Here is a 27470-nt window from a genome sequence, read left to right on the forward strand (position 1 = left end):
GGACCAGGGGAGCTGTGGGTGACACTGGCATCACCTGGGCACCCAGGAGCCAGCCAAGCTGACATGACCCAGCTGTCCTGGCAGCATCTGGTGAGCTGGCAGTAGATCCAGCCCCACCAGGCACCAGGGGAAGGACCAGCCATGCACTGGGAGGGACTGGGGGCAGTGAGGCTTTATTTCCCAGGAAGCCTGGATGATCCTCATCCACATCACCTCCAGGAGCCTGAGATGGAGGGATCAGGATGCTACTGCACCCACCCATGAGCTGCAGTTGTGAATCACACCCACTGCAGGGACCGCAAGGACAGAGGGTGCTGACTTGCTCCTTCTTCCTCCTCTTCCTCCTCCACTCTGCTGGGCTGCCCCAGTGCTGGCAGGAGCCCTGAGCCTGGGTGGCACCTTCTGGCCAGGATTACCATCCCTTGGCGTGGTGCCTGACCTGGGGAGCTGCTTTTGTTCTGGAGTCTATGATCAGCACTAACGCCCCAGCACGCCTCTTCCCAGCCCGGAACATCACCAGGGCTTCCCTGCCTGCCCAGGCTCTTCCTCCTCATCCACTCCAGCCCCCCTGAACTGCCTTGTCACCTCAGTCAGAGGCATCACAGGGGCACAGGAAGGTGAGAAGAGCCTTTGCTTCATGGTAGGGACTGGGAGCTCCTGTCCCCGTTTCTGGACGTGCCAACAGTCCTGCCACCATCCCAAAGGGACAGGAGCACCACTCGGCCTCCTGACTGCCCAGCGGCGGGCTGAGACGTGGCTGTGGGATGGATTTTGTTCTGGAGACGGTCAGCATAGTGGTTTTTTCCCCCCTTGGAAAGAAAAACAGGCTCTTGTAGGTCATCTCCTGGCCTAGGAAGCCATTCAGCTGGGTGCTAGTGACCATATTGTTCCTGTGGAGTTTGGCTTCCACAGAGGATGTTTCCCATCCTGCGTGGATAGTGCAGCCTTTGTGGGAGCCTGTCTGGTGTTAAACCCTTCTCCATTCTTCCTCCAACCACAGGTCTCCTCGAGCATGGGCGGAACTGGTCGGCCATTGCCAGGATGGTGGGCTCCAAGACTGTGTCGCAGTGCAAAAACTTCTACTTCAACTACAAGAAGAGGCAGAACCTGGATGAAATCCTACAGCAGCACAAACTGAAAATGGTGAGAGCCCCATTTCAGCCCACACTGGGCACTGTAGATATTTCCTAGCATTTCCCTGCTTCTCCCTGCCCGGGAGAGTCTTCACCATCTTGGGAGTGAAAGCTCTTGGGGACTTGGGGAGTGAGAAGCAGTACAGGAAAGGGTTGTTCACCCATCTGTTCCTGGGAGGTCTGGAGGAGGGAGAGCTGCTGTGTGGGAGCTGCCTGGGTGTCTGGAGCGTGGCTGGTACGGGGGGAGATAAGGAACAGGAGGAGTGGGGCTGTGGTGTGTCGGGCAGGTCGTGAGCTCAGCGCCGGCTGCGCGGATCCTTCGCTGCTGTGGAGGTTGTGCTGTTCCACTCTGGTGAGCAGAGATCCCGGCAGGGCCACGTGGCTCTGAGCCTCACAGGTACTGCAGGTACCTGCTAAACTCGTGGTTTGCCCCAGAGGAATGCAGGAGCTTAGGACAATGCAAGGAGAGGCTGGTCCGATTGATTTCATGGCTGTCAGCAGATACTTGCGTCTCTCTGTGCCTCAGTTTCCTCATCAGAAGAGTCTGATGCTGCTGCTTTTCTGGCCTGTGGTGCAAGTTGTGAATGAAGTGGGGCTTGCTTGTTGTTCTAGAGATAGGACAGACTGCTAAGAGCAACTAAGGATTATAATTATTTCATTTGTAGAGTATCCTGGGGTTCCCAATTTCTAGCTAATAGATTTCACATGGCTAAACCCCCAAGGGGTGCTTTGAAAATGCAAAGGACAATGTTCAATGCAGGAATCTCTCCAAGCAAGCTATTACAGCAAGAGTAGAAAGAAAGACAGGAAAACATTGAATGACTCACCCAGGAATTTAATATCCTAGTCAGTCTATAGGAATGAGAGAAAGAGAAGGCATCGGCGGTTCTTCTTTATTAGCTCTCTCTGCACAGAGACACTCCTGTCTTCCCATGTTTCGCCCAATTGTGTTTGGAAACAAAGCAAACAAACTCTCTGAAAGACCCCAAAACCCATATCAAGACTGGAATGAAGTGTGCATCAAGCCCTCCGAATGCAGAACGTTACATTAGAGGAGCTGTGGCTGCTCATTGCTGGGGAGAGCCCGAGCTGAGCTCACGCCGCTCAGTCCGTGGCTCTCCGTTCGCTCTGGCTCCCAGTGCTGCAGGAATTGTATCACGGAAGTGTTTTTCTGCAGAGCCACGTTTTTTCCCTGCATCCATCCCTCCAAGGCAGCCGTTAGGCTTCTCCACTCTAATTGTTCACTCTCACTTGCAGTTTGTATCAGCATCATCACTTTATTTTTTGAGCATTGGAGGCTCTGGGATTCGGTTGTGGAGAAGAACAATGAACGTTCAGCTGTTATTTATTGGGCTCTATTGTTTTGTGGCAACAGCAGATGCCAGAAAGCTGAGTAAAATAAAAGAACAACTGAGATTAAATTGCCATAGACCTTCCTTCCTGACTCCTAAATATATTCCCCAGCAAACCCAGCCTCCAAATCTCATCCTATACCCAGCAGTCAGCCGGGACCTCTGCGGAGGAAGCACGTGGCGAGGCAGTGTGGCATCGCCTGCTTTTGCCGTGACATCCCCGGATTGTTCCCTGACCTCACCACCAACAGCTCTTGCTGATGGTGTGCAGGGAAACACAGTTGGCTCTGCTTTTCTTCCTCTTGCCTAATGAGAGTAAACTTTGTTAGCAGATGTCATTGGTTTCCCAAATGGGGATCGTTCATATTGGAGCCTCCCCTTCCAGGTGGGTGATGCCCGGCGGTAGCAGTGTGCAGGCTGAAACCTGGAGGAGCTGTGGGGACAGGCAGGCAGCAGTGACCACTGTGTGATGAGAAGCAGAACTTGTCATGGTCCCTCTGTCCCCAAAAATATGTGGTGCAGAGCAGCATGTCCCCATTCCCCGTGCTGGGACACTGCTGGGTGGGATGGGACAGATGTCTCGGCAGCCCCCTTTTCCCTTTGCCTGCTGGGCAGAGCCCAAGGAGCTCAGGGGACAGGGGAACCCTCTCTCTGAGCATCCAGGGAGCACTTGGAAGGAGAAGGCTTTGAGTTACAAAAGGCAAAGGGGCCTGATGTGGTGATGCTCCTTTTCTGCCTCTCTGGAGCCCGTGTGGTCTGTGTGCTCCCACGTGCCATATTTGGAGATGTAATTTGAAGATCCATCCTTTCACTGGAGAGGTTCTCCCTTGGAGAAAGAGCTCACAGGGACTGGGGAGTTGTGCATTGGCTGTACCAGCATGTGGAGCCCTATTTCCCTTTCCCCTGAGCTGCTCAGCACTCACGAGACCCTTCTCCAGCCGATTTGAGGAGAGAAATCCCTCTGTGATCTCGGCTAAAGGAGTCTGGATGCTGCAGATCCTCACCCGCCACCCTCTGCAAGCATCCTGACAGATCTGGGTGCCCTGGCCAGCCTCCTGCACCGTGGGACAGGCAGTCTGTTAGTTGCAGGCCAGGGTCAGGCCACCTTGAGGCTTCTCTTTATCTGCCTCTGTGTGTGTTTTGGCTTGGCTTCGCTGCCGAGCGGCTCGGCTATGTCCCAGGCATCAGCGTCACTTAGCCTTGACCTTCTGCACGCTGTGCTCTCTGCTCTCAGTGTCTGAGGAAAGCAGGGTGTTGGGAGATGGGGTGTCCTCAGAGCTGCTCTCTTTGTTAGTGGTTGGAGATTAAGTGCTGTCTTCACCAGGATCTCCTTGCAGTGTGATTGTCAGCTTGGTCTAGTGACTGCTGGGGCTTGTTTTGCTTGTGCAGTGAAGATGGGTGAGTTATCCCCTGGTCTGGTGCTGGTCCTGCTTGGAGGACCAATCTTTTGGCCCTGTCTGAGCATCATCTCTGCAGTTCCTTGCTTTTTTTTGGATGGTGCTGGCTTTGTACAGCAAAGCTGCTTCTGTAGGACAGCCTGGAGGCCTCTTTGTCTGGAGGATGGCCAAGTCTGCAGAGCATTGTTGTGGGGATGAAGAGCTGAGCCCCTCCTCACTGTGGTGGCAGAGAGGTGTCCTGCCTGCGGGGTCACCCCTCTGTCCCTTCCCATGGCTGCTGGCTGCCTCTGCAGCAGAGCACAGACTTGTTCCATAGTGAGACCTTGTCCTGCTGCTGTCTCAAACACGCACCATTATGTCACACCAGTCTGGGACTGCCTGGTCCTGCTGTTGGGACAGGCTGAGGGACATGGGGCACAGGAGGACAGTGTGGAGTGACCACTCATGCAGGGCTCAGTGTCCTCACAGTGCACAGTGTGTCTCCTCAGAGGTCTTGGCGAGACAGTGTTCAAGTGGCATCAAGTCCTGCAGAAATACCTGGTGGCAGATAGAAGCAGAGACCCCATGGGCTGGGATAGCACAAAATAGGCAAATGTTGCTGGCACTTCTCCATGGCCTTGCTGGTGATCACTTGGATGGAGAGTACATTGTGATGATGAGAGGATTGTCAGCCCCTGTCCCAGGCTGCCCAGGGAGGTGAAGGAGGAGTCCCCATCCCTGGAGCTATTGCAGAGCTGTGGAGCTGAGGTGCTGAGGGCCAGGGGTTAGTGGTGGGCTGGGCAGGGTGAGAGGAGGGCTGGGACTCCAGCAGCTTCAAGGGCTTTTCCAACCACAACCAAACCATTTTATAACGATTCTGTGATGGCAGATGCTTGATCTCAGACATGGCTCACAGAGACTTTTCCATGTCTGGAAGGGTCATGGAGCTTCCATGCAGTCGTGGTTAGGGTCTAGGGTGAGCCATGGGGGAGAGAGAGAGCAGAAAGGGGCCCGTTTCCTGGGCAGGGTGCCAGGAGCAAGACTGCATGAGGGAGCCAGCTCTGTTGGCATTGTAAGAGGCAAGGTGGCAGCTGAACCCGTCTGTAGATGTGAGCAGGATCTGCTGCCTGGATTCCTTATTTTTTGCCCTAAATACCAGCAGTGGGGTCTGCCAGGAGAAGGTCCCCCTGTGCCCTGGGGCAGCTCACTGCTCCGCTGTGCCAGCAGCCACCGGGTCCTGGCCGAGCGTGGTGCCGAGGCAGAGGCCGATTCCCGGCTCATTCCCAGCGAGGAGCCGCTCCTGCCCGCGCCTGACTCACGGCCCCGTGAGTAAGAGGCAGAGAAGCCTTTGCCATAGTAACATCGGCGCTTTGTCACCACATGAGCGTGATGGGGAGCCGCTGCTTCAGACACAAACGTGTGGCCGCTGCATCGCCGCCGGGGCAGTGCCAGGGCATCACCGGCGCTGCTGGGACGGGCAGGGCACCCCGGAGCTCTGCCTCTCAGCCCTGTCACACAGCCCTTTCTCAGGAGCCTTTTTCCCCCCTCTCTCTCCTGCACCATTTGATAAAAATAGATTTTGAGCAAGCAGCGTTTCCAAGCAAAGAGCAGTTGTGTTTGTTTGTTTTATCTGGAAGTTCTTGAAAGGATTAAAAAGTTGGGGGAGGGGTGGAAGAGGGGAACCAGCTCTTCCCAGGACAGAGATCCAGCAGCAAAGTTAATGTTTCCACCATGGCTTTATCTTTTCATCCATGTAAATAAACGTCCTACACACGTCATTCGTGTGGGGTTTGCAGGGAGAGCCGGAGATGATGGGCCTTGTTCCTCCTGGTAATACTAACTCAAGCAACAGGGCCAGGAAACAATTGTAAAGCTGAGACTTTTCTTTCAGGTGACAGGAGGGAGCAGCTGTCTGTGCCCTCACGGCTGTGGCACGTGCCCCGGCGAGCAGGGATGGGGCAGGACGGGGCACCTTGGGGATGCTGTGCCACACAGAGTGTCCCCACCAGTGCCAGCCGCCCTGGCACGGGGGTCAAAGTCCTTTGGCAGCATCTGCTGCAGGGGACACGAAAGCTGGTGTGTGGAAGTGTTGGCTGGGTCATATCTGTGGTGTCAACTTTGTTATCTGCAGATGAGCGTCAGGGCCGCGGGCGGGTGTTTGTGCAGCCGGAGGTGGGGCCTGGAGAGGCCACGTGTGCGGAACGAGCGGCTGCGGGACCCTGGGCTCTGGCCAGCCCTGTGCTGGGGGTCCTGCACACACAGCCCCTGCCCTCGGGCTCTCCCTCAGAGCCTCACTGCTGCCTGGGGCCAGGGCTCTGTGTGGAGCCCAGCCAGGCGTTGCTTGGTGGTAAAGGGGCTGTTTAGCCTGGAGGAGAGAAGACTGAGGGGTGACCTCATTGACATTTTTAAGTACTTTAAGGGTGAATGTCAAGAGGATGGGGCCAGGCTTTTTTGTGTAGTGGCCAGTGACAGGTAACAGGCACAAGCTGGAACGTGGGAAGTTCCACTTGAACACAAGGAGAAACTCCCTTGGTGGTGAGGTGAGGGAGCCCTGGCCCAGGCTGCCGAGGGAGGGTGTGGAGGCTCCTTCTCGGGAGGTTTCCAAACCCACCTGGACACGTTCCTGTGCCCTCTGATAGAGGGGAACCTGCTTTAGCAGGAGGTTGGGCTGGATGAGCTCTGGAAGTCCCTTCCAACCCCCACCGTTCTGTGATTGTCTGAGTCCAGTCCCCAGGACTGATAATCAGAGGGTTTACCCCACGTGCTGTGATGGTGGTGGCATTCCTCTTGGCCCTTTGGACAGGACCGGTGCTCTCTGCTCCCGTGTGGTTCCCTGTTGAGCTTTGTGTCTCACCATCCTCTGCTTCTTCCCCAGGAGAAGGAGAGGAACGCCAAGAGGAAGAAGAAGAAAGGCACCGCTGTTCAGAACGAAGAGGCAGCCTTTCCCCCTGCAGCCGAGGACGAGGAGATGGAGGTGTCGGGGACGAGTGGCAACGAGGAGGAGATGGCTGAGGAGGCGGAAGGTGAGGCAGGGGGGTGGAACTGGGAGGGGACTGCACTCAACAATCCCAGCGTTGCTGCTCTGGGTACGGCCTCTCCAGGGCTGCAAATGTCAGAGCTCACGAGGGGGTCCCGTCTGCTGCCCCAAAGCCACACAGAGCTGATGGCGTCCGGCAGCACGAGGCACTCGTGGCATTTCGGATGCCTTTGGACTTCACGCTTGCAAGGAGCGCTCTGGGTCACTGCCCTCCTCCCGTGGCTGTCTGGACACAGGGTTATTTTTGGGAGCTCTTGGGTTTCTGCTTTCCGTCAGCATGCTCTCCAGGAGCACCCAGCTTCCCAGGGTGACGTCCTCATGCGCTCTCATAAGTCACATTTCATGGTGATTTCCTCCACGGGAGGGTCTCTGCGCACTCAGCATGGGTAGATTGCCACAACCGTGGGCTCTCAGGAGCTTATCAGGGGCTCAAGGAGGGATAACCCATCGTGGTTTGTGTGTGCCCATCCCTGTCCTGTCAGGGCATCACTGCTGATGCTGCCTGGGGCAGTGGAGCTCCCCAGGGCTGACACTGCCAGCAAAGGCAGGGGAAGCCATGGTCTCCCACCACCGGCACTGATGTATCTTGGTGGGTCTTTTCCTCCTCCTTTCCCTTTTAAGGCAGCGTTTTCCTCCCTCTCAGCCATACCAAAGAAAGGAAACAGCTTGAAAGTGACAATTTTCAGCTATTTATCGCTTAGAAAGCGCGGCAGTTTGGAGAAAATGTGCATAATTTTCCAACAATAGCCCCATTTGACTTTTGTCAAAGTAATTTAATAACTTAACCAGCACTGCTGGCACCACGCTGGTTCCTGGCCTTGGCACCCAGGCTAATGGGACTCGAAATGGGAAGTCTTTTCAAATCCTCGTTGCAAGTGACTCATTACAGGGCAGATTCCAGGTAAATCTTTGTGCGAGGTGATACGTGACTCAGAGGCGCAAAGTAAAAGGTAGTTATTGCTCTTTGTCAGGGTGCCTGAGAGGAAACAATGTATTTTTGAGATTAGAGACAGATCTCTTGACATGCTCCCGAGCTTTACGCTCCAAGCCTCGTCTCTTGTTCTGTTCTGTGAGCTATGGAGCTGGAGAAAGGCGTAAGCAAGGGACATGAAGTGTCACGGGCACAGAAGTGCCAGGGTGGTGTTCTGTACACAGAGCCACTGGCTCCAGGGTGACATCTGGGGATGCTCAGGCAGTAGCTTGAAGTCGGAGAGCCACATGGCCAGCCAGGGATGGGGTGGAAGGACATGGTATAAGGATTGTGGTGTTAACACCATGAGCCTGGAGCTCAGCTGAGCCTAGGATGAGCTTTAGCTGTGTCAGAGTGGCATTCAGAGTGACATCGAGTGGCAGCTGGGGAGAGCTTGGCCAAATGCACTGCAAACCTTGTCCCTGGGTGGGCGACAGGACACTCATTGCTTGATTGCAAGTGAATAAAGGTTGGAGAAAGCTGAGATTCCTGATGAGGGTGGTGTCTTTTCCTTCCAAGGATAGATGTAGAGCTCTTGGGACACAGTCCCTCTGCGCCTGCGCTGCTGTGGAGAAAGACAAGTCAAGGGATGCATGTGAGGAAGCGTTTGCACAGGAGCCTGAGAGTCCTGCCCCATGGGGACGTGCTGAGATGGTGCTCCTGGCCCTGGCCATGTTTGTCTGGTGAAGGCATGGAGAGAATGATCCTCTCCCTAGCCACAGGAACAGTCTCTGGGCAGCACCTTCATCTGCGGCAGCGCATGGTTGCTTGTGCTTCCAGCTCACTTGGAGCTGTTGCTGGCAGATCTGAGAGTGATCCTCACCATGTAATAATTAACCTGTCCTGCAGCACTGCCAGCACTTTGCTTTCACTGACCCTGACCTCTTTTCTTCTGCTGCTGGCAGCTTAAATAACAACAACCACGCGTGGTGTTTTGGGATGGTCCCCAGCTGCCCCGGGGGTGGCAGAGCCAGGGACACGGGCGACGTAAGTCAGCGAGCAGGGTGCCAGCAAGGTGCCTGGTCCCAGGGGAGCAGAGCTGATCCAGAGCCATGGGTGAGAGGGTGAGGAGGGAGCAGGTCCTGTCCTGAGGATCCAGCCAGCAGCCAGCGTTTACCCCTAGAGTCAGGCCTCCCAGTCACTCAGCCTCTAGGCATTTGGGTGTGTGGTTTGTGTGTGGGTTAACAACAGTCACCGTGCTGGGCCCCCAGAGCATCCCTTTGCTCTGAACCCAGGGATCCCAGCACAGCTCTCCCAGCCCCAGGATCCTCTCCCCCCAGGAGGAACGAGGGCGTTCTCCTCCCAAGGGAGGGGGTGGAGGCAGCGATATGGGAAGCGAGAATCTCGGGCTGATCCTTATTTTTGTTTCTTCCCTTTCTCTCAGCTGCAGTAAATAACAGCTCCGACACCGAGAGCATTCCCTCGCCGAGGCCCGACGCCAAAGACGGAGGCGAAAACGGGGCCAAGGCACCAGCCGGGCCGGGAGGTGACTCCGGTGCAGAACCAACAGTCAAGTTGGAAGAGGCTCCAACACCCCCCGACGCTCCCCCGGCTCCCCCTGCCAACCCCGCTCCACCCCCCGCCAGCCCCCCGCCGGAGGCAGCTCCAGAGCCGCCCAGCACCGAGGAGAAGGTGCAGGAGGACTTGGTGGTGGACGTGGTGAAAACGGAGGAGCCAGAGGAGAAGGTGAGCGAAGAGCCCAGCAAGAGCGAGGTGAAGAAAGAGGAGAGCGAAGACAGCCCGGAGAAGGACAAGGGGAATGATAAGAAGGGGGAAAGCGGCATCAGCGGCGGGGGGACGGCCGGGACGGAGGGGCCGCCCAAGGCCGAGAAGAAGGAGAGTCACAAAGGCAGCAAAGGCGCCGGGGTGAACCCCGACAGCGACTCCAGCGCGACCTGCAGCGCGGACGAGATGGACGAGCAGGATGCTGTGGACAAGAGCAGGTAGGAGCAGGGGCTGGGGCAGGGGGTGCGTGGGCCAGGGCCCGGGGGGGCATCGCCGCTGCGTGCCGCAGGGCCCACGTGTGCTCTGGGCAGCTGCTCCTTGGCAGTGTCACTGCTCAAAGGGACGTGCCCGGCTGTGTCCTCACGCGGCCGTGACCCTCTGGCCATCGCTTGCCAAGGGGCCGTGGCGCAAAGAGCAGGGCAGTGTCCCAGTGTCGGGGTGCTGCTGGGTGTCTGCTGTTGACAGCCCATCTGGGTGATGCAATGGAGCGGGACATGCCCTCGGCACATGGGGCTGTGCAGAGGCACAGGGCTGGGGACGGCTTCTGTCTGAGCTGGCGCTGGCAGGAGGGAACTCATGTCAGGGATGTGTTCCCAGTGCAGAGCAGGTGAGCTACTCCCTTAGCAGAGATGCTGCTTGGATCTGTAGGGATGATTTATCCACTCTGGCTGCATGAGCTTTCCTGGGATCATGCCACCGGGTCTTCACCTGAGCTGCTGCTGTCCCAACCCCTCTTGGGGCCAGTAGCCAAGGGCACCTCTGACCCTTCATGGGTGGCTTTTGGGACAGGGAGGGGAAACACAGGCCTCCTCCTTGGAGAAACATCCTGCCTTTTCTCACAGAGACCTCTCTACCCAAGAACCTCAAATGAGGAGAGGCTTTCCTGTTTAAAGGATATACATGGATACATGCATCTTTGTAGTGCTGATTTTTCTGATGACTCCTGCTTCCATCCATGCTGGCTCCTGGGATGTGAGTCCACGCTGCCATTGCACATAGGGATGGCAGTTGCCCTTGACTCACTGCCTTGGAGCTGGGCTCTGACTGGAGGCTGACATCCTGCATCCTGCATCCCTCTCGTGGGTTTGCAGGGGCCATTTGGCAGTGAGATGGGTGCTGCCAGGCCGAGTGGGCTGTACACAGTGCTGTGGATGGGGCTATTTAAAAGCTGAGCACAGTAGCAGGATGAAGTGGTGGATAGGTGTTGTGCATCTCTGCCACCCTTTACAGCCTCCACACTTGCCCTGTGCTGGCTGCAGGAGCTGATGGGTGAGTGCTACTTGGGTGGGAGCATCCTCTGTGCTGCCCAGCCCCTCTGTCTGTGAGGGGTTAGCAGCAGTACCGAGCATGCTGAGGGATGGTGCCGATGCCACTGGCCCTGTCCCCTGGCAGGGCTGAGGCCTCTTGGCTGCAGTGCTCCTTTCTGGTGGTGGAGAGAGGCCAGAACCACCCCTCACCAACCTCTCCTCCTTCCCAGACAGGAGAAAATCTCCCAGCAAGGGAGAGTGAGACCAGTGGAGCCTCACTGCTCCAATATAACATTAACCCAAGGGAAAGCAGGACAGCAGCTCGTACCAACTTCCCAGCAGCGGTGGAGCAAGTTGTCTTAGGGACAACTTTTTCATCCCCAGTTCCTTGCTGAGTCAGCATCTCTCTCTCTCTCTCTCTCTCTCTTGTCAAACAGTTACCAGCTTCCAGGAATATTAAACAGGCATCCTGCAGCTCCCAGGCCACTCCTCTTATCCGGTGTGGCGATGGAGCACACCCAGCTCAGAGGTTCAGCACCAGCGTGCTGTTGGGGGGTGTCTGTGCCCTTTCCCCCAGGCTGGGGCTGCCGGGGTGCAGGCGGCTCCGCGGCCCCGCTGCTGCAGCGTGACTCGCAGTGAGCGGGACGCGGCTGCTGAGATGCCGCGTGAGCCGCCCCGGCGCCGCATCAGCCGCTGCTCGGCCGCCCACCCGGCACCGGCGGGGCGTGGGAGCGCTTCCCTGCGCCTCGCAAAGCCTCGAGCTGTCTGCGGCATCTCCCAGAAGGGGACGGAGGGCGGCCGGGGTGTCCCCACCAGAGGGATGGGGCATAGGGCTGGTGGGAGACACAGGGCTGGCATTTCTTCGGGTCACACTAGCAAAGATGAGTCCTGGGGTCAGGAGATACAGGCTGAACTCATCAAAGCCAAAGAAGACAGCCAGTTGTCCGTGGGTCCCTGCAGCGGCTGCTGCGAGTGCTGCAGTTCAGCAGGAGGTCACAGCAGATGGGGACACAGGAGGGAGGCCACGCAGGGTCACTCGCTGCAGACCTGCAGCCGTGCGTCCCAACTGCTGGCCCAGCCATAGGTGCGGCGGCTGTGCCAGGCTGGCACTGCGTTGGTGCCGTGGCCCTGGCTTGGGGAAGGCCACTGGAAGCTGTCACATTTGCACAACCACTGCGTAGGCAAAGGCATTGCATTGGGTCACATGTCGGTGTGTTGGCTCCTCTGTCAATGAAACTGGTTCCTGTCTCTCTGGTGGGTTTGGGAACATGATGCCCTGGTCACTCCTAAAGCTTTGTACCTGGAAGGGGACATTTCCCCACCACCAAGGCTGTGCTGTGTGCATCCTGACCCTTTCCTGCTCAAACCCTGTTCCCAGCACTGTCACCCATGTTTAGGGACTGGTGGTAGTGTTTGGAAGGCCTTGGGTTGGAGATGCTGAGGGTTGTTTGACTTCCAGAGTAAAGCACCCAGCAGATAACCCTGTGTTCAGTGCAAGATATGCTGGGAGGAACATAGTAAATTATGCAATTTGCATATTGATTAATTCATTACTGACTCTGGCTTCCAAAGTGTCAGGATCCTGGAGGAAAACTGAGGATCTTCAGGGTGTTTAAAAAGACCTTAAAGGGGCTTCAGTGCATCTCTGCAAGAGATGGCAGGACCCCACTTGCTGATCAAGCCTGCCAGTGTCTGGAAAATCAGGCTACACATCCCACAAAAGTTGCTGCAGAGGAGGAGAGTGGTGCTGAGCACAACCACAGCTGCTGAGATCTGTCTGTGCCAGTAGCAGTGACAGGGACGTGGCCCCAGGCCAGCACTGCCAGGTCGGTCACCTGAGGAGCATCAGGCACCTTCTCGGCACAGGGGTGACAAGTTCCCAGCCTGGCAGTGCTGGTGTCAGGGGTGAAGCCTCACACTTGAGGCTTTCTCAGGAAAAAAAAAGAAAAAAAGCCCTTTAAAGGAAAATATTCAAGAGATATTGGCTGCTTTTGGGCAAAATCAGAGCTCCAAGTGCCAGGGCGTGGGGCCAGGGCTGCAGAGCATGCTGTGAACACAGACCTTCCCCAGCTCAGCAGCCCCAGATGTGCTGCAGCTCATCACAGCCTGAAGGTCTCAGGAGCAAGTGCTTGGGTGTTGGTGTCCCCAGCCACGTGTCTCAGTGACTTTGGGGCACTGTACTGCTCCAGGAGCCCCGTGTCCCTCCCAGCGTGGCTCCACAACACCCAGTGGCTCCGTGGGCAGACGTGGTTGTGATTCATTGGGGAGCAGCTCAGATTTGCTGCCCCTGACCTGCTCTCCCTGGGTAATTAACTGGAGCACCCTGGTCCCAGGCTGGAGGTGGGTCCCCTTGCCCTCCCACACCAGGCACTGCACAGAGGGATGAGTCTCTTCCTGATGAGTTTGTTCCCCACACATGGCCTCGCCAGGCTTGTTTATTCATCCAAGGGTGAGCATGGAATGACCTTGAAATTTATAGACTGAAGAGAGCAGCGAAATAACAGCTAAAATAAACAAATCAAGCTGTAAAGCTTGAAAAGCATGAACTGGCTTCAACAACTTGGAGTTGGGAGGGAGACAAAGTGGAGATGGCCTGGAGAGACGTGTCCCCGGCATCTTTGCTGGATTGACCCACGGGCTTCACACGTGAGGGGAGCGTGAGTCTGAGCCTGAGTGCTGGGCAGGCACAGTGTGAGCTCCAGAGAGCAGTGTGAGGCCCAAGTGAAATCAGAAGTGGTCACCCTGCTCTGTAACTCCAGGCTTCAGCTCTCCCTTGGGTTTATTGCACACAAGAGCAGATTTGCTAGAAATACTTAGCGCAGGGGATGAGGGAAAGAGGGCTCGAGAGCATATGGAGGGAGACGTAATGGTCTCATTTGAGCATGGAGCCCCATGGGGGTTGTCTTTGGAAGCAGTATTTGAATCCCATCCCACTCTCTGCCTCCCCTTGGCCTTGTCCTCCCGTGGCAGAGGTGCCTTAGTTGCTGGCTAGACGTTGCTGGGCTGTGTTCACCTCTGTCCCTGCCCTTGTAGACCAGTTCAAGAGTGGTAAGAGAACTTCTGGAGAGAGTCCAGGGAAGGGATATACAGATTATGAGGGGACTGGAGCATCTCTGTGAGGAGGAAAGGCTGTGAGACCTGGGGGTGTTTAGCCTGGAGAAGACTGAGGGATGACTTTATCAATGCTTATAAATACCTAAAGGTCAGGTGTCAAGAGGATGGGGCCAGGCTTTTTTGTGTAGTGGCCAGTAACAGGACAAGGGGTAACAGGCACAAGCTGGAACACAGCAAGTTCACCTGGGAGGAGAAACTCCTTTGGTGCTGAGGTGAGGGAGCCCTGGCCCAGGCTGCCCAGGGAGGGTGTGGAGGCTCCTTCTCGGGAGGTTTCCAAACCCACCTGGACACGTTCCTGTGCCCCGTGATCCAGGGGAACCTGCTTTAGCAGGGGCTGGATGAGCTCTGCAGGGCCCTTCCCACCCCACCATTCTGTGGTTCTGTGTGACCTGGGGCCACCTGCAGCCCACCAAGGTTGAAGTCGAGCTGCTTCCCCAGCAGCTGCAGATCCTCCCCTGCTTTGGGCAGCGCAGCAGATTTTCCTGCTGAGCATCCTTCTGTCAGACAACCATCCTCATGGTGGATGCTGAGATCTTTGGAGTGGTAGTTGCCATCTGAAAAGGTTTGGGGCCAGGGCAGCAGCTTGCAGGGCTGGAAGCCCAAGTGCACGATGTGTTTGAGAGCTCGGATTCCGAGCAGCGGTCTCTGATGAACAGGGTGTCCTTGAGGCTTGGCAGCATCCAACAGAGAGGTGCAGGGTGTGGGGGAGCGATGGGATGTGGAGCTTCTCTGTGGCATTGCCCTTTTGACACTCATGTTTGTGTGCAGGTTGCTGTCCCCTCGACCCAGCCTACTCAACACCGCCAGTGACGCCAGGCTGAACTCCTCGCCGCAGAAGCCTCTGGACCTGAAGCAGCTGAAGCAGCGTGCTGCTGCCATCCCTCCCATCGTGAGTACCCCCCAGAGAGGCCTGGACTGGGAGCACCAGGGCTTTGTGTGCCTTGTGTGTGCCCTTTTGTGGGACTGTGTGCTCTGTGGGGCGTGTCAGGGTTACGGGGGTGTGCAGAGCCGTGCCTGGGCTGTGTGAGCCCCCCACAGACAAGGTGGCCTCTGTGCAGTGTGTTCCCAGCTGCTGGAGCAGCTCCACCAGCAACGTTTGGGTGTCCCTTGAGCATTTTTATCAGAAAGTCGTGGGAGGTCTGGACAGAAAAAGCTTCTCATTGCCACATGACTGCTGCCTCCCATTGCTTTAAAAAGCGAGCGTGCACCTTCCAGCCCTGAGCTTCTCTTCAGCTCATGTGCTTGAGGGATACCACACAAGAAGCATTTATGCTCTTTCTAATCCAAGAAGCTTTGCTTGGTACCCTTTTTTGGCTACCCAGTGTCTGTGTGTTGAAAGAATATGTACTCTCTGAGGCTGGTGGTTCCTGCTGCTGCTGTGGCAAAAAGCACCCTGATATCTCCAGGGTCAACACCAGAGGAGCAGCAGCACAGGGTGGACAGGGAGGAAATCCCTGGGTCTGGGTTTTGAATACTTAAGGAGAGACCGTTCCTGATGCTCTTCCACTTTGCCATGTTACAGCTTAAGATGTGGTTTCTGTAATGGAACTTCTGGCAAAAGCTCCAGGCACTTAAATATAGATTAGAGGTTTTAAACCAGAGGAACCTGAGGCTCTCTGATAGTGTCACAAGCACAGAGCTGATACTCTTTGTTGTGGGCTTTTTTAATCTCCTGGTGAGCATTGGAGCCCTATTTGGGCCGGTAAGATGTGAAGCAGGCGCCTCTCATAACACCTTGATGTCTCCAAGACTGTTCTGGACACTGAACAGCCCACAACAAGTGTCACCAATCCTTATTGCTTTGCAGATTTCCGAAGGCTTCTCAGAGGGGATGTTGCAGAGTGGAAGTGTGAAGCCTCAGGTGCCTCCCCATGCCTTGGCCCTCTACCAGCAGCAGATCACAAAAGCCCACGAGTCTGCCAGGGAGGACATGCCCCCAGGGAAGCTCTCACAGGCCCAGCAGCAGCAGGCTGAGAAGGAGCAGCAGCAGCCAAGCAGCAGTCCCCGGGGCAAGAGCCGGAGCCCTGCCGTGGGTGACAAGGAAGGTGAGGGGGGGGTGTGTGTGTCAGAAGGTGAGGGGGGGGTGTGTTGGAAGGTGAGGGGTGTGCATGTGTCAGTGTGCCCGGTGTGTGCAGCTGCATGCAGCCAGCAGCTTTCCTCCGCTTAGGTGAAAGCTTGCTTCAGCCCTTGAAAGCTCTTTAATAGCATCTCGAAGCAGGATGAGAGAGGCATGGCTAATTTCCCGTGTTCATTAGACAGTACATCATGTCTCATTGAGCCTGCAGCAAACACCGGGCCAGTGTCGAGTGCTGAGGAGGTGAAGATTGCCTTTATTAGCGTCTCTGCCATTCACTTGAGAGCAAAGGGGCCTGGAGGCATGCCAGGGCTCTGGGTACAATGGCTCTTTTCTACCTTGCTGGCTTTCTATAAAGAATGCTTTTAATGCTCAGCGGGGACCATTATTTCATTTAAAATCAATGCTAATACTGTGACTCAGAGTCCAAAGGTTCCTGTAAAGATTCCCAGTGCTTTCTCCCCGGAATAGCTCTGATGTGGTTTGGCTGCCTAATGAGCAATTCAGAGTTTCCCACCGTGGAGCATCTGAAGCGTTATTAGCTTGAGCACCTGGGGATCAAGGTTAAGGAGAGACGGGAAGTCCTGATGAGACCATCCTCTAAATGTGTTTTTAATCTGAGTGACAGAGTCTGTTCTAGTTCAGAGTCTGTGTCCCTGCCCCTCACAGCCAGCCTGCAGTTCAGCTGTGTGTGCAGATGAGGCTCTTGTCACCAGTGGCACGATCAGGGAAAGTTGGGCTGGGTGGGTGCAATGTCTCCTGGATCCTGCACAGGGATGGGTGCAGCTGCAAAAATTACCTGCTCATGCGTGGAGATGGCAGGTGGATAAGCTGTACTGATGAGGCAGATCTGCAGTAAAACTGAGCTGTGATCTTGGATGGAAAATCACTGCACTAGTTCACCTTCTGGCAACCAGGACCTCAGCAGCCTGCTCTGCAGCATCCAGGCCCAGGCTGTTGTGTCCCTCTGGACAGAATGATCTGCTTGCAAGAGGACTTGGTTGCTGGCACTTGTCCACGTTTTCTTTAAACAGTAAATAGCACCATGTGTGCATCACACCTGCTGAATATTTTGCATACAGCAAGGAAGGTGACTGCTCACCTTGAGAGAAAGGGAGTGCCTGTTGTGCTTGTGTGTGCTGCCCAGGAGGAACAAATCCCCTCCGGCACTTCCCCCACAGCAGCAGGAATGGGGTTTGATCTCTAGTGCCCTAATCCTGTGCAGATCTGGTCTTGCACAGCTCAGCTTCCTGGTGAGCTGATGACACTTGAACCCAGAGCTCTGTGTCACCAGCGTCCCAGGAGAATGAGTTGATGAGGCAGGTTAGTGTGCATTAGGTGCAAGGCAGGGTTTAGGGGCTGGAGATGAACCATGCCACTCTGCAACCAGTTGGCACCGTTATTAAATCCAGGGCTCTGATACCCAGGGGGATTTTGTATGGCTTTGTTCTCAGCAAAGAGAAGCACTTCAGTCTCTGCTCTCACATCTCTCTAGTGCTCTGAATCTTCTGTGTTAATGAAAATAATTATACTTCCCTGTAGCCCTGCAGACATCTCGGCAGGGCTTGGGCTCCAGCTGTGTGATCTCCAAAGCCTGCATAGCTGTGCATGTGTGCTGGGTACCACAGTGGGTCTGAGTTGTGTGTGGACCCTTGGGAATCAGGGGCTGTGCTCTTCTCTGTTCCTGATGGGAATGTGTCTCCCATTTGGAAGCGATCAGATCTGTAATGAGTCACGTTGAGGGGAGAAATCAAGTCCCCCAAAGCCCTGATATCAGTAGGGGTGGACTCAGGCTGTGGCTCAGTGCTGTCTCTGCCTCTTGGAGCACATCCCATCTGTGGATCAGGGTTTAGAGGGGAGATAGCCAGATAGTCCTGGCAAATCTGTGTCTGTCCCTTCCCTTCCCTGCACTCTGAGGCGTCCCAGGGAAGCAGCAAGCATCCAGGCTGCAGACATTGTGCTGCCACGGGCCTTGTGTTAGAGTCCCGCACAGCCTGCGAAGCTTTCAGGAGAGCAGCCCTGTGCCACCTCCTAGCAAGAGGAGCAGGTACTCCCATTCCTCCCCAGCTTGATAAGCGAGCTTGAACTCCTAGAAACACTCCAGAGATCAACATCCTTCGCACCGCTCTGGATCCGCTTCAAAGCCAAGTCTTGCACACATCCTGGCCGAGGCGTTGGCTGCCTGGCGGGGGCCGGAGGGGCCTGGAGGGCGGCCAGCCGTGCCGTGCCTTCCCCAGCGCCGCCCTCCCTCCCTCCCCTGCCTGCCAGGCCGAGCTGCTGGTGCCAGGGCCGGGCAGAGGGGCTCAGCGCGGGTTATCGCCCGGCGGCTGGGCGGGCAGCAGCCTGTGTTGTGTTGATTTAGCCGTGTTTCATTTGGCCTCTGTAGGAGATGGGGAGCCAAGAGCATTCGTTTGGATGACGGATCGTATAAACTCTGACTCCTTTGCTCCCATTCCAGGGGCTTGATAAACGGTAATAGGAACTCTCTCTTCCCCGTGTAAGTGCTGTTTTATCAAAAGCTGGCTGAGTTATAGCCACCCTCTAATGCGGGGGCAATTAGGAACTGGCCACATTTCACAGGCTGGAGAGGCAGGCAGGGGAGGGGACGGCTCCCGAGGGGAGGGGAGGAGAACGGGGCTCTCCAAGAGCCATTCAAGGAGCAAGCAGCTTTGGCTGCCGGTGCCTTGGCCTTGGAGAGCGTCTTCAGCTGGGACATCCCAGTGGCATTCACCCCTGCATGGGCAGAGCTCAGTGGGGAGAAAAACGGGGAGTGGGGACCTGCCAGAGACTCTGTCAGCCTTGAGGATGTGCCTGAGTTCTCCTACCCAGCCCTGCCAGGCTGCCTGGACACCCGTATGTGCTGAGAATGGATTCCTCCTCTCCCTGAAAGGGACAAGAATCATCTCACGGCTTCTGAGTACACTGAGCATTCATAACGGTAATGCAGTAAAGCCTCATTAAATTGGGCCTCTGATAATCCACTTGCCCTGTTATTAGGCTTAGCAAGATTCAGGCATCTATTTTTGTCCAAAATTGATGGTTAAAGGCTGGGTTCATTAGTGAATGCTGTAGTTTACTGCCCAGTTGCTGATTTCTGGTCAATGCCAAGGTTACGTGGATGGGTCTGGTGAAGAAGGGCAGTGCAAAATTAAGTGTTTATCGATCACAAGCAAATCCTACCAACCCTGCCTCTAATCCATCCAGAAGAGGCTGTCTCATCCATCTGCTCAGCAAAGCGTGAGGATGCACTTCGGATGGAGCTGGTGCAGATGAAGCCTCTCTTCCCCAGCATCTTACAGAGCAAGGCAGGGTTCAGTTGTCCCCATCCTTCAGCACTTCTTGGCCTCTGATCAGCCTGTGTGTGGCCAGGTGAAGCCAGCCTGGCATCCATTACACCCAGAGCCAGATAATTTCAGGAAGCTTCCCTGCCCTCAGCCCTGATGCCTTACAGAGGACCCCACTCTCCACAGAGGCATCCAGTCATCCCACAGCATGTGCCTCTGCCAGTCTCACTCAGCCTGGTTGTCCCAGGTGTTCACAGAACATCTGTACATTATTCCCTTGCTGTTCAAGGAGCTGATGCTGTTATTTCTGGCTGCATCCCACAGCCTTCTAATGGTTTCTAGCCAGCAGCTATCCTTTAAGAGTGGCTGAGCTTTCACATTGTGATGTCTCATGGGGATAAGGTTGTTCCTGGTGTGCACAGGGGTCTCTGGAACCTCGTGCCTGGCTGAGGACCACAGACTGTGTTGTCACCAGCAAGCTGATGCCTGCTGGATGTCTCCCACGTGCCAGAGAGATGCCAACATTTGTACCTCTTGGGTTTAACCTCAGTGAAGGGTTTGGCAAGATCATCATTCATCTCTCCCAGGCCTGCCATGGTGGCTGGTGAGGAGCTGTGTGCCCAGGAGTGGTTTGCACTTGCCAAACCCTAGTGAGGAGCTGGTCCCTGTGACCAAACTTGTCTCTCCTGGGTGGTGGGATGTCCATAGAGGTCCCAGCTTGCAGTGAGCAGCAACTGAGTCACCAACACAGACATCTGACCTTCCCACTGTGCTTGGAGCATCTGAGGAAAGGAAATGCTGTCAGATCCAGGCACTGACACTGAGGCACTTCTTAGTTCGGTTGAGGAATTCAGCCCTCATCACCTCACGGCCAGCACTGACTGAACAGGAGCCACTATCCATGCTGGGAGCTGGCTCTGGCTTCCCTGCCTACGCCCACAGGGACCACTGGGTAAACTGATTGCTTTCTGTTTTCTTTGCAGAAAAGTCTGTGCATTTCCCGTCCATCGCAGAGGCTCAGAAGCTGAGCGCAGAGCCCATGGCCGCCTCGTGCTGGCCCCCTGTCCTGTCCTACTCCCGGGATGTGATAAAAACCTCTCCCCAGGCAGAGCCCCACTTGTTTCAGTACAACCCACCAGGCAAGTAAAAGCCCCTGGCTGCATGGCATGGGGCTGAGCACGGGGGCTGTGGTTGCAGCCATAATGCAGGTCACGCTCTTAAGTCAATGCAGCTTTTTGGGGAGGGAATAAGAGAAAGGGTTCAGCAAAAAGCCTGCTCATACCTTGCTTTGGCAACAGAGCTTCTGTAGGATGTGGTTTAGTGGGGCATGACGTAGTGGTGGGCTTGGCAGTGTGAGGTTAGTGGTTGGACTTGATGGTCTTAAAGGTCTTTTCCAAACCAAACGATTCTTTGGTGCCTCACTGCTGGTGGGAGGGTGACCAGAGAGAGCTCCCAGCTCTGGCCAGTGCAGCCTGAGGGGTATGGTTCGTTGCAGAGTGATGTGGGTGCTCCCTGCCCTGCCCTCGAAGCAAAGTTGGGCAGGTTTAATTCCTCCCTGTGCTGTCTCTCTCCAGCTGGAGGGCAGATAAGCCAGGCATGGAACATTCTCAGGCTGCAGAGGGGGTATCAGTCACTTAAACTACTCCAGTCCGTTCCAAAACCATTGTGTTGATTGGATCCTCACAGCCAGCCAGTTCCCTGCACCCAGCCCCTGCCCCCTCCTTTGCCCCTCTTCCTGTCTGAGCCATCTGCTTCCCCTGGGTCTCACTAATGCTTGTGTTTTCCCCACAGGACACCCCATCCCACTGAACCTGCATGAGAACTCTCGCTCGGGGCTGCCCAGAGTCGCGAGCATCTCCAACCCTCCTCCCCTCATCTCCTCCACCAAGCACCCCTCTGTGCTGGAGAGACCTGTCGGCTCCATTTCCCAGGTAGGGTATGGGGTGTGAGTGCTGGAGCTGCCTCACTGGGCTGGGCAGCTGAGCCCTGAGCCCTCCTCTTGCTCTGCAGGGGATGCCCATCCAGCTCCACGCGCCCTACAGCTCTGAGCACGCCAAGGTCCCCGTCGGCTCCATCACCATGGGCCTGCCACTGACCATGGATCCCAAGAAACTGGGTGAGAAGCTGGGAGGAGAGGGGTTACTTGCATGCTCAGAGCACATCAGGGAGTGGGCAGAGGGAAAAAGAGGCAGGATACAGCAAGGGAGCAGAGAGAGACCTGCTAAGAGGATGAAAGGATTAGTCCATCGCGAGAGCAGAGATACAGGGAGCTAAATTTGTGTGGTGTAGGAAAGCAGCAGCTCGGTCAGGGACGCTTCCCAGCCTATAATACCCTCTGGCTAATACTGTGATCCAAGGAAGGAAATGTATTGCCACTTGCTGGGGTGGTGGGATAGAGTAAATGGCCTGAAGTGAACAAAAGAAGTGTTTAGTCTGCAGATTTGGAAGCTTTTCTTAACAGCAGGAGGAGTTGGAGCAGCACCGAGGCTGGGCCCTGGTTCCTGATGTGCTTGGGTCCTGTTACAAACCAGCTCTGGGTTTTCAATGCCAGCCCCATGCCTGGGGCAGGCAACACCCAGCACTGCCTCTGCCAGGGCAGAGCAATGATCTGGCTGTTTGCTGGCAGGGGGGTGTTGTGTCAGCCGCTGCAGCCTCAGGGAAGCCCTTCACAGAGTGCCCGGGAGGTGCTGACCCAGGCCAGCAGAGATGAAAGGCTGGGCTGCAGCCCTGCACCCACCCTCATACCTACTTCATGTTTTCCAGTGCCTTTTCCTGGAGTAAAGCAGGAACAACTTTCTCCTAGAAGCCAGGCCAGCCAGCCAGAAAGTCTGGTTCTGCAGCCAACCCAGGAGGGCTCCATCCTGCGGGGTGAGGAGCTGGGGCTGGGAGGGGAGGGATGCTGGCACTGCCAAGTGCTGCTTGGGCTGTGGCTGCCCACTGATGTGGGGTTTGATCTCTGGGCTCTCTTCTCCCCTTTTCTCCAGCAGGGTGGCAGATGGCTCTGCACAACGTCTCAGTGTTTGCAGCCATCTCCCCAAAACAGGGCCTCACTCACTGATCCTGGGAGAGGCTTTGTTTTGGGGGACACCCCAGAGTCTGTAGGTTAAGACAAAGTGAGCCCTGTTTAAATGCCATGAATTGATTGTCAGGTTCTTCAGTGTTGCTGCTGTGGCTGGGCAGGGACCACATCTCATTGAAACCTCTCTCTCCCCTGGTTCTGTTCCTGTTAGCTTGGCAGAAGGAAATAAATGCACAGATGTTGCTTTGAAGTCCAAGTTCTGGAGGGTGAAACTCCCTGGCTGCTGAGGCAGTCAGATGCACAAGTGCAGTGGGCTGACTCCAACCCAGCACAGGTCACAAGCAAGTGAACTCAAACCACTCTGAGCTGCATCTTGCCAGAGTTCTGCCCTGATCACATCAGGAGAGGCTGAGACAGGCTGCGCTTTCTCCATCAGTCTGCCAGGCTGCTCTGTGAGGGCACCAGGGAGCTCATAGCTTCAAAATACCCATTTTTTTTCCTTCCTCCCAGACCCTCAGGGCTGAGTCCCTCAGGAAGTGGGTTAGGAAGGGCTCTGCAACACGTGGCATTGAACACTGATGTGTCTTGGAAGGCTTCTCCTCCAGTATCTCAGCTTGCTAGAGACTGGGTTGAATCCTGTGCTTAGTCAGTAGCTTCAGCCCCACTGGTTTTGTGCTGAATGGCAAATCCAGCCCCCAGCTCACTGGCTTCGTGTCCTACAGGTACTTCTCTGAGCTCTGCCTCAGGAGGGAGCATCACCAAGGGAACACCCACGTCCAGGCCCCCTCCAGAGTCGCCCATCACCTACCGAGGCTCCATCACACACGTAGGTCCCTCATCTCGGGCGGGTTTTGCTTCCTGGGTGCTGGTGGCTGCAGCTTCGTGGTGCTGGGTGTGGGGAGCAGGGGTTGGCAGGGTGCACTGAGTGTGTGGCATGGGGCTGTGTTGATGCCTGTTAAAGTGGCCTGTGGCCAGAGCCTTTGCAAACAGCCTCCGCTCGGGACGGCACGAGCCCTGTGCCGTGAGCTGAGCCTGCAGACCCTGAGCAGAGCTCAGGCAGCAGCCATGCACAGCCTTCCAGCACATCTAAACCCCGCTTTGCTTATCATAGCTGTCAGGAACAGAGACAAAAGCAGCTTTAAATGGCTCTGGGAAAACAGTCTTGACGGTGGAAGAGAGAGAGGAGACGGATGGAAGGTCTAGGCTGGGTGGAAGAGATGGGGAGGCTGTGAGGTGTGTGGAGGGTAGGGAGGTCTCCTACCAGGGCTGAGCCTGCTGCAGTGAGGGTCCTGCCCCAAGGCTGTCTTGGGCAGGAAGAACCTTTGGCCTTGATCTCCACCATCCATCTTCAGCAGAGCAGCTGGCAAGCGGGCGATAGTTCTGTGCAGTGTGAGTTATTGCTCATCTGGTAACAGAGCAGAGAGCCTTAACGGATAAAATAAATCTGTTTCCCATGAGGGTTTTATCTGGCCATCAGTCAGATATTTAAAGCCACTCTTGCTCAGATTTTTGCCTGCCTCCTTCAAGGAGAGTGACCGTGTTACCTTTGGCCGTGGGGACCCAAACTTGAATCCTGGCCCAGAGCAAAGACTTGACTTGCCTGGTGCCCTGCATCCACTGCTGCCAGGAGCAGATGCTCAGGGGCTGTAAATAACCCATCAGAGCAAATACAGGCTCCCTCCCTTCACGTGCCCCTGAGCAGCTATGGGCAGCAGTAGGTGGGAGTGAAGGGTCCTGAGCACCACGTGTCAGAGATCAGATGAGCAGAGTTTGCTGAGGCACTATTTTACATCCATCTAGATTGCTTTGTTTAGCTGGGGATAAGGTACCAAGCCCAGACCCAGGGCATTACCTGCCTCTCCTGCTGGACCAGCAGCCTGCATCCCTCTGCTCCCATTGAGGAGCAGGAGCCCCCAGCTCTAACAACACCTCCAGGTACCAGAGCTGATATTTGATCTCAGATTAGTCATCCAGTTCATGGGATGCAGATCTTGAATATATGCTCTCTGCTCTGAAGCCATCTGTCATCACTTGCTTTCAAATCCCCTCTGAGCACGTCCACGGAAGGAGGATGAGACTTACCTGGGGCTGGGACAGCTGTCGCTGCGTGTGCTGTGAGGGCAAACGAGCAGAGCATTGAACCCACATCTTGGCTTCTGACAGCTGCAGTGGGGTTTTGGGGGCTGCTGGTGCTCAGAGGGCTTGGTACAGAGCAGGGACATGGCCAGCTACCTGACAGGATGTTGTAGTGAGGTGGGGATTGATCTCTTCTCCCAAGTAACGAGTCATAAGACACGAGGAAACAGCCTCAAGTTGCCCCAGGGAAGGTTGAGATTGGAGCTGAGGCAGAACCGTTTCCCTGAGAGGGGTGTCAGCCTCTGTGCCAGGCTGCCCAGGGAGCTGGGGAGTGCCCAGCCCTGGAGAGATCCCAAAGCCGTGGAGCTGAGGTGCTGAGGGCCAGGGGTTAGTGCTGGGCTGGGCAGGGTGAGGGGAGGGCTGGGACTGCAGCAGCTTCAAGGGCTTTTCCAGCTGAAATGGTTGTATGATTCTGTAAGCTGGGATGGGGAAATAGTCTGCCCTGGTGCAGCCTGGAAGCACCAGCAAAGCTGGCTGGGGCATCACTTCCCCAGGGCTTCCTGTGAGCATCAGTCATGGGGGTGGATGGGATTAAATGAGCAGAGTAGGAGAATGTCAGAGCAGCTGTGACCGTGTTGCTGAGCCTTCCCTGTGGGGGTTGGAAGGACTGACACCTCACAGTGGCTGTACTGGCTTGGCACTGGCAGGTTGTGAGGGCAGAGTGGTGAGAGCCACCAAGAGTGTCTTCAAGGACACCCAGCTCTGGGGTGTTGAAGGGAGGTCAACAGGAGCAGGTGACTGTGGGCTGTGTCTGTGTGTGCCTCCAGGGAAGGAGAGGATTTGGTTCACAGCAGTTTGTGTAAGGAGCCTGATGCTGTTTCTGCTGGGGAGCTGTGGCAGCTTTTGCTCCTCAACCTGCTGCAGGACAGGTCTGGTTGAGTCAGGCCGGGCATGCTGCCAGGCACCAGCTCTCAGAAGGTCACTCACCACCTACAGTAGTGCCCAGGGTGGGCAGGACAGCTCCCTGCCTCTTGCACCAGACTGGGGAGGCAGACTGCTCCAGCAGTCACCTGCCATCACTGAGATGTCCCCGGGAGGGCACCAGCCCTGTCCCCCCAAACCTGTGGGGCAAAAGCAAGCCAGGGAGCTTCCTCTGCAACACACAGGTTTTGGAGGTCTACCCTGTCCTCCCCCCTGCCTCTTCCCAGCAGCCTCACACAGATCATGTCCCTTTTTACCGCTCCTTGTTCCCATCCTCATCAATAATTAAGCTGCAGGTCCCTCGGCGTCGGCTGCAGGAGGAAGCGGAGGCTGGGCGCTCTCCCTGCGCTCAGCCTCCCGCGGGAACAGCCTGTCCCTCTGCCTGTGCTGGCTTAATTGCTTGTGACACTGTTAAATATGGATCTTGGTGGCTTTCCAAGGGCACCCCGGCAGAAGTGCTGTACAAAGGAACCATTACCAGGATAATCGGAGAAGACAGCCCCAGCAGAGCAGAGAAGGCCAGGGAGGATGCCATGCCCAAAGGACATGTCATCTACGAAGGGAAGAAAGGCCACGTGCTGTCCTACGAGGGTGAGTTGCAATCCTCTGCCTTTTTAGGGCAGGCTCTGGGGGTTTGTGGCTGGGACTCGGGAGCTATTTGAGGAAAGGCTGAGAAGTCAACGGGTCAGCCTCGTGTCTTCCCGTCCCTCCCCACCCCACCTGCCTACAGCCTTGCTGGAGTTCCCTCTGTCCCGTGTGGATGCGTTGGTTTGGAGATGTGATGGGGCTCTGGCCATGGAGAGAGTCTCTGGTTTTGATTGGTTCTGGGGAGGGGAGACTGCCAGGTGGGGGATATTGCCTTCATCCATAGCACCCCTGCACAGGAGGGCACTGTCTGAAGCACTCTGAGAACATCCCTGAGCTCTTGGGCCAAGGCAGGGCTCAAGAACTTGCAGGATGGAGGCAATTGGGTGGTCTGGCATAAAGGTTTATTCCAGTATTAGATTCCAGCATCTTGGGCATGGTGCAGCTTCTCCAGCGTGAGGCTGCCTGCAGGAATCCTCCTGGGCCCAGCAGCACCATTTCTTGGTATCTTGTGAGCTTTGCTACAGCATCAGCAGCTACAGGATAGGTTGAAACCATCCCTACATCCCTAGGAGCCTCTCTTGGGAGCTGCCCATTACTGGCTGAGGCACTGTCACTTGTTGTTTGGCTGACCCTGCCCCACTGGAGAGCAGTGCAAAAGGAGTGAAGCAAAGGCCAGCCAGGCCAGCAGCCACCTGCTCCCAAAGGGGCTCTGGAGAGACCCCAGAGCCACGTTGGAGCTCACAGCCTGCTGCGTGGTCAGGCGCGTCCTCGGGCAGTGCTGACGGGACCTGGCTGTGCTGACACTGTCAGCAGGCAGACACCAGCTGCTCCTGCCTCCTCTGTGCCTGCTCATCCCATCCCAGCAGTGGCCATCAGAGCTGCTTTGCAAGTCCCAGTGGCTCCTGATAGAGATAAGCAGATGTTCCCCTCCAGTGGAGCTGGAAACAACTCCTCCGCGCTCACCTTGCACCGTGTGCTGGGTCGGGCGTCTCTGGCACGGAGCTGGCTCCTCCTTGCCTGCAGCTGGGGCCAGGAAAAGCTGAGTTACAGACACTGCAGCCTCACAGCCCTGTGTCCTCTTGGGGTGAGACAGTGGAGTGCACAGGGATGGTCATCCTCGTGTGTCACCTCTCTTCTCAATTGAATTGGAGATGGGTAAGGAGCAGATCTTAACCTCAGCTGCACTCACCCACCCCAGCAGGTATCTCTGCTCAGCTGCTGTGCTGACTGAATCCTCTGCCTCCCTCCCCAGTCTGGCCACGTCCCTCCCCAGGGCAGGGCATCTCTCTCTGGGCAGAGCAGCGCTGCAGGCAGAGGGTCTCAAGTAGAAGTCCCTTTCCTCTTGCCCTTAAGTGCAGGCAGCTCATTCCTTCACAGGCTGGTTGTTTCATCTGGGGCCAGAGGCAGAGGGTTCAGGTCAAGCCATGGAGTTCCATCTGATCCTGTGTGTGTGCCCTGGGGCTGCAGGGAGCTTTCAGGGCAGGGCTCTGTGCC

The 27470-nt window shown here is 56.0% G+C and overlaps 1 protein-coding gene across 9 annotated transcripts in view; it reads left to right on the forward strand.

Annotated features, from left to right (window-relative positions):
- The window catches only part of NCOR2 (nuclear receptor corepressor 2), a 239815-nt gene that overhangs the window by 189549 nt on the left and 22796 nt on the right, over positions 1 to 27470 (forward strand). For all 9 annotated transcript variants that reach the window (XM_062010425.1, XM_062010430.1, XM_062010431.1 and 6 more), the window contains exons 18-28: positions 1001 to 1143; positions 6737 to 6884; positions 9253 to 9811; positions 14723 to 14843; positions 15762 to 15999; positions 20296 to 20451; positions 21104 to 21243; positions 21323 to 21428; positions 22076 to 22180; positions 23054 to 23157; positions 25829 to 25979. In XM_062010425.1, coding sequence (XP_061866409.1) covers positions 1001 to 1143; positions 6737 to 6884; positions 9253 to 9811; positions 14723 to 14843; positions 15762 to 15999; positions 20296 to 20451; positions 21104 to 21243; positions 21323 to 21428; positions 22076 to 22180; positions 23054 to 23157; positions 25829 to 25979 — 1971 coding nt within the window. The remainder of the gene's footprint in view (positions 1 to 1000; positions 1144 to 6736; positions 6885 to 9252; positions 9812 to 14722; positions 14844 to 15761; positions 16000 to 20295; positions 20452 to 21103; positions 21244 to 21322; positions 21429 to 22075; positions 22181 to 23053; positions 23158 to 25828; positions 25980 to 27470) is intronic.

The sequence above is a fragment of the Colius striatus genome, chromosome 17 (assembly GCF_028858725.1).
Source record: "Colius striatus isolate bColStr4 chromosome 17, bColStr4.1.hap1, whole genome shotgun sequence".
Lineage (NCBI taxonomy): Eukaryota > Metazoa > Chordata > Aves > Coliiformes > Coliidae > Colius > Colius striatus.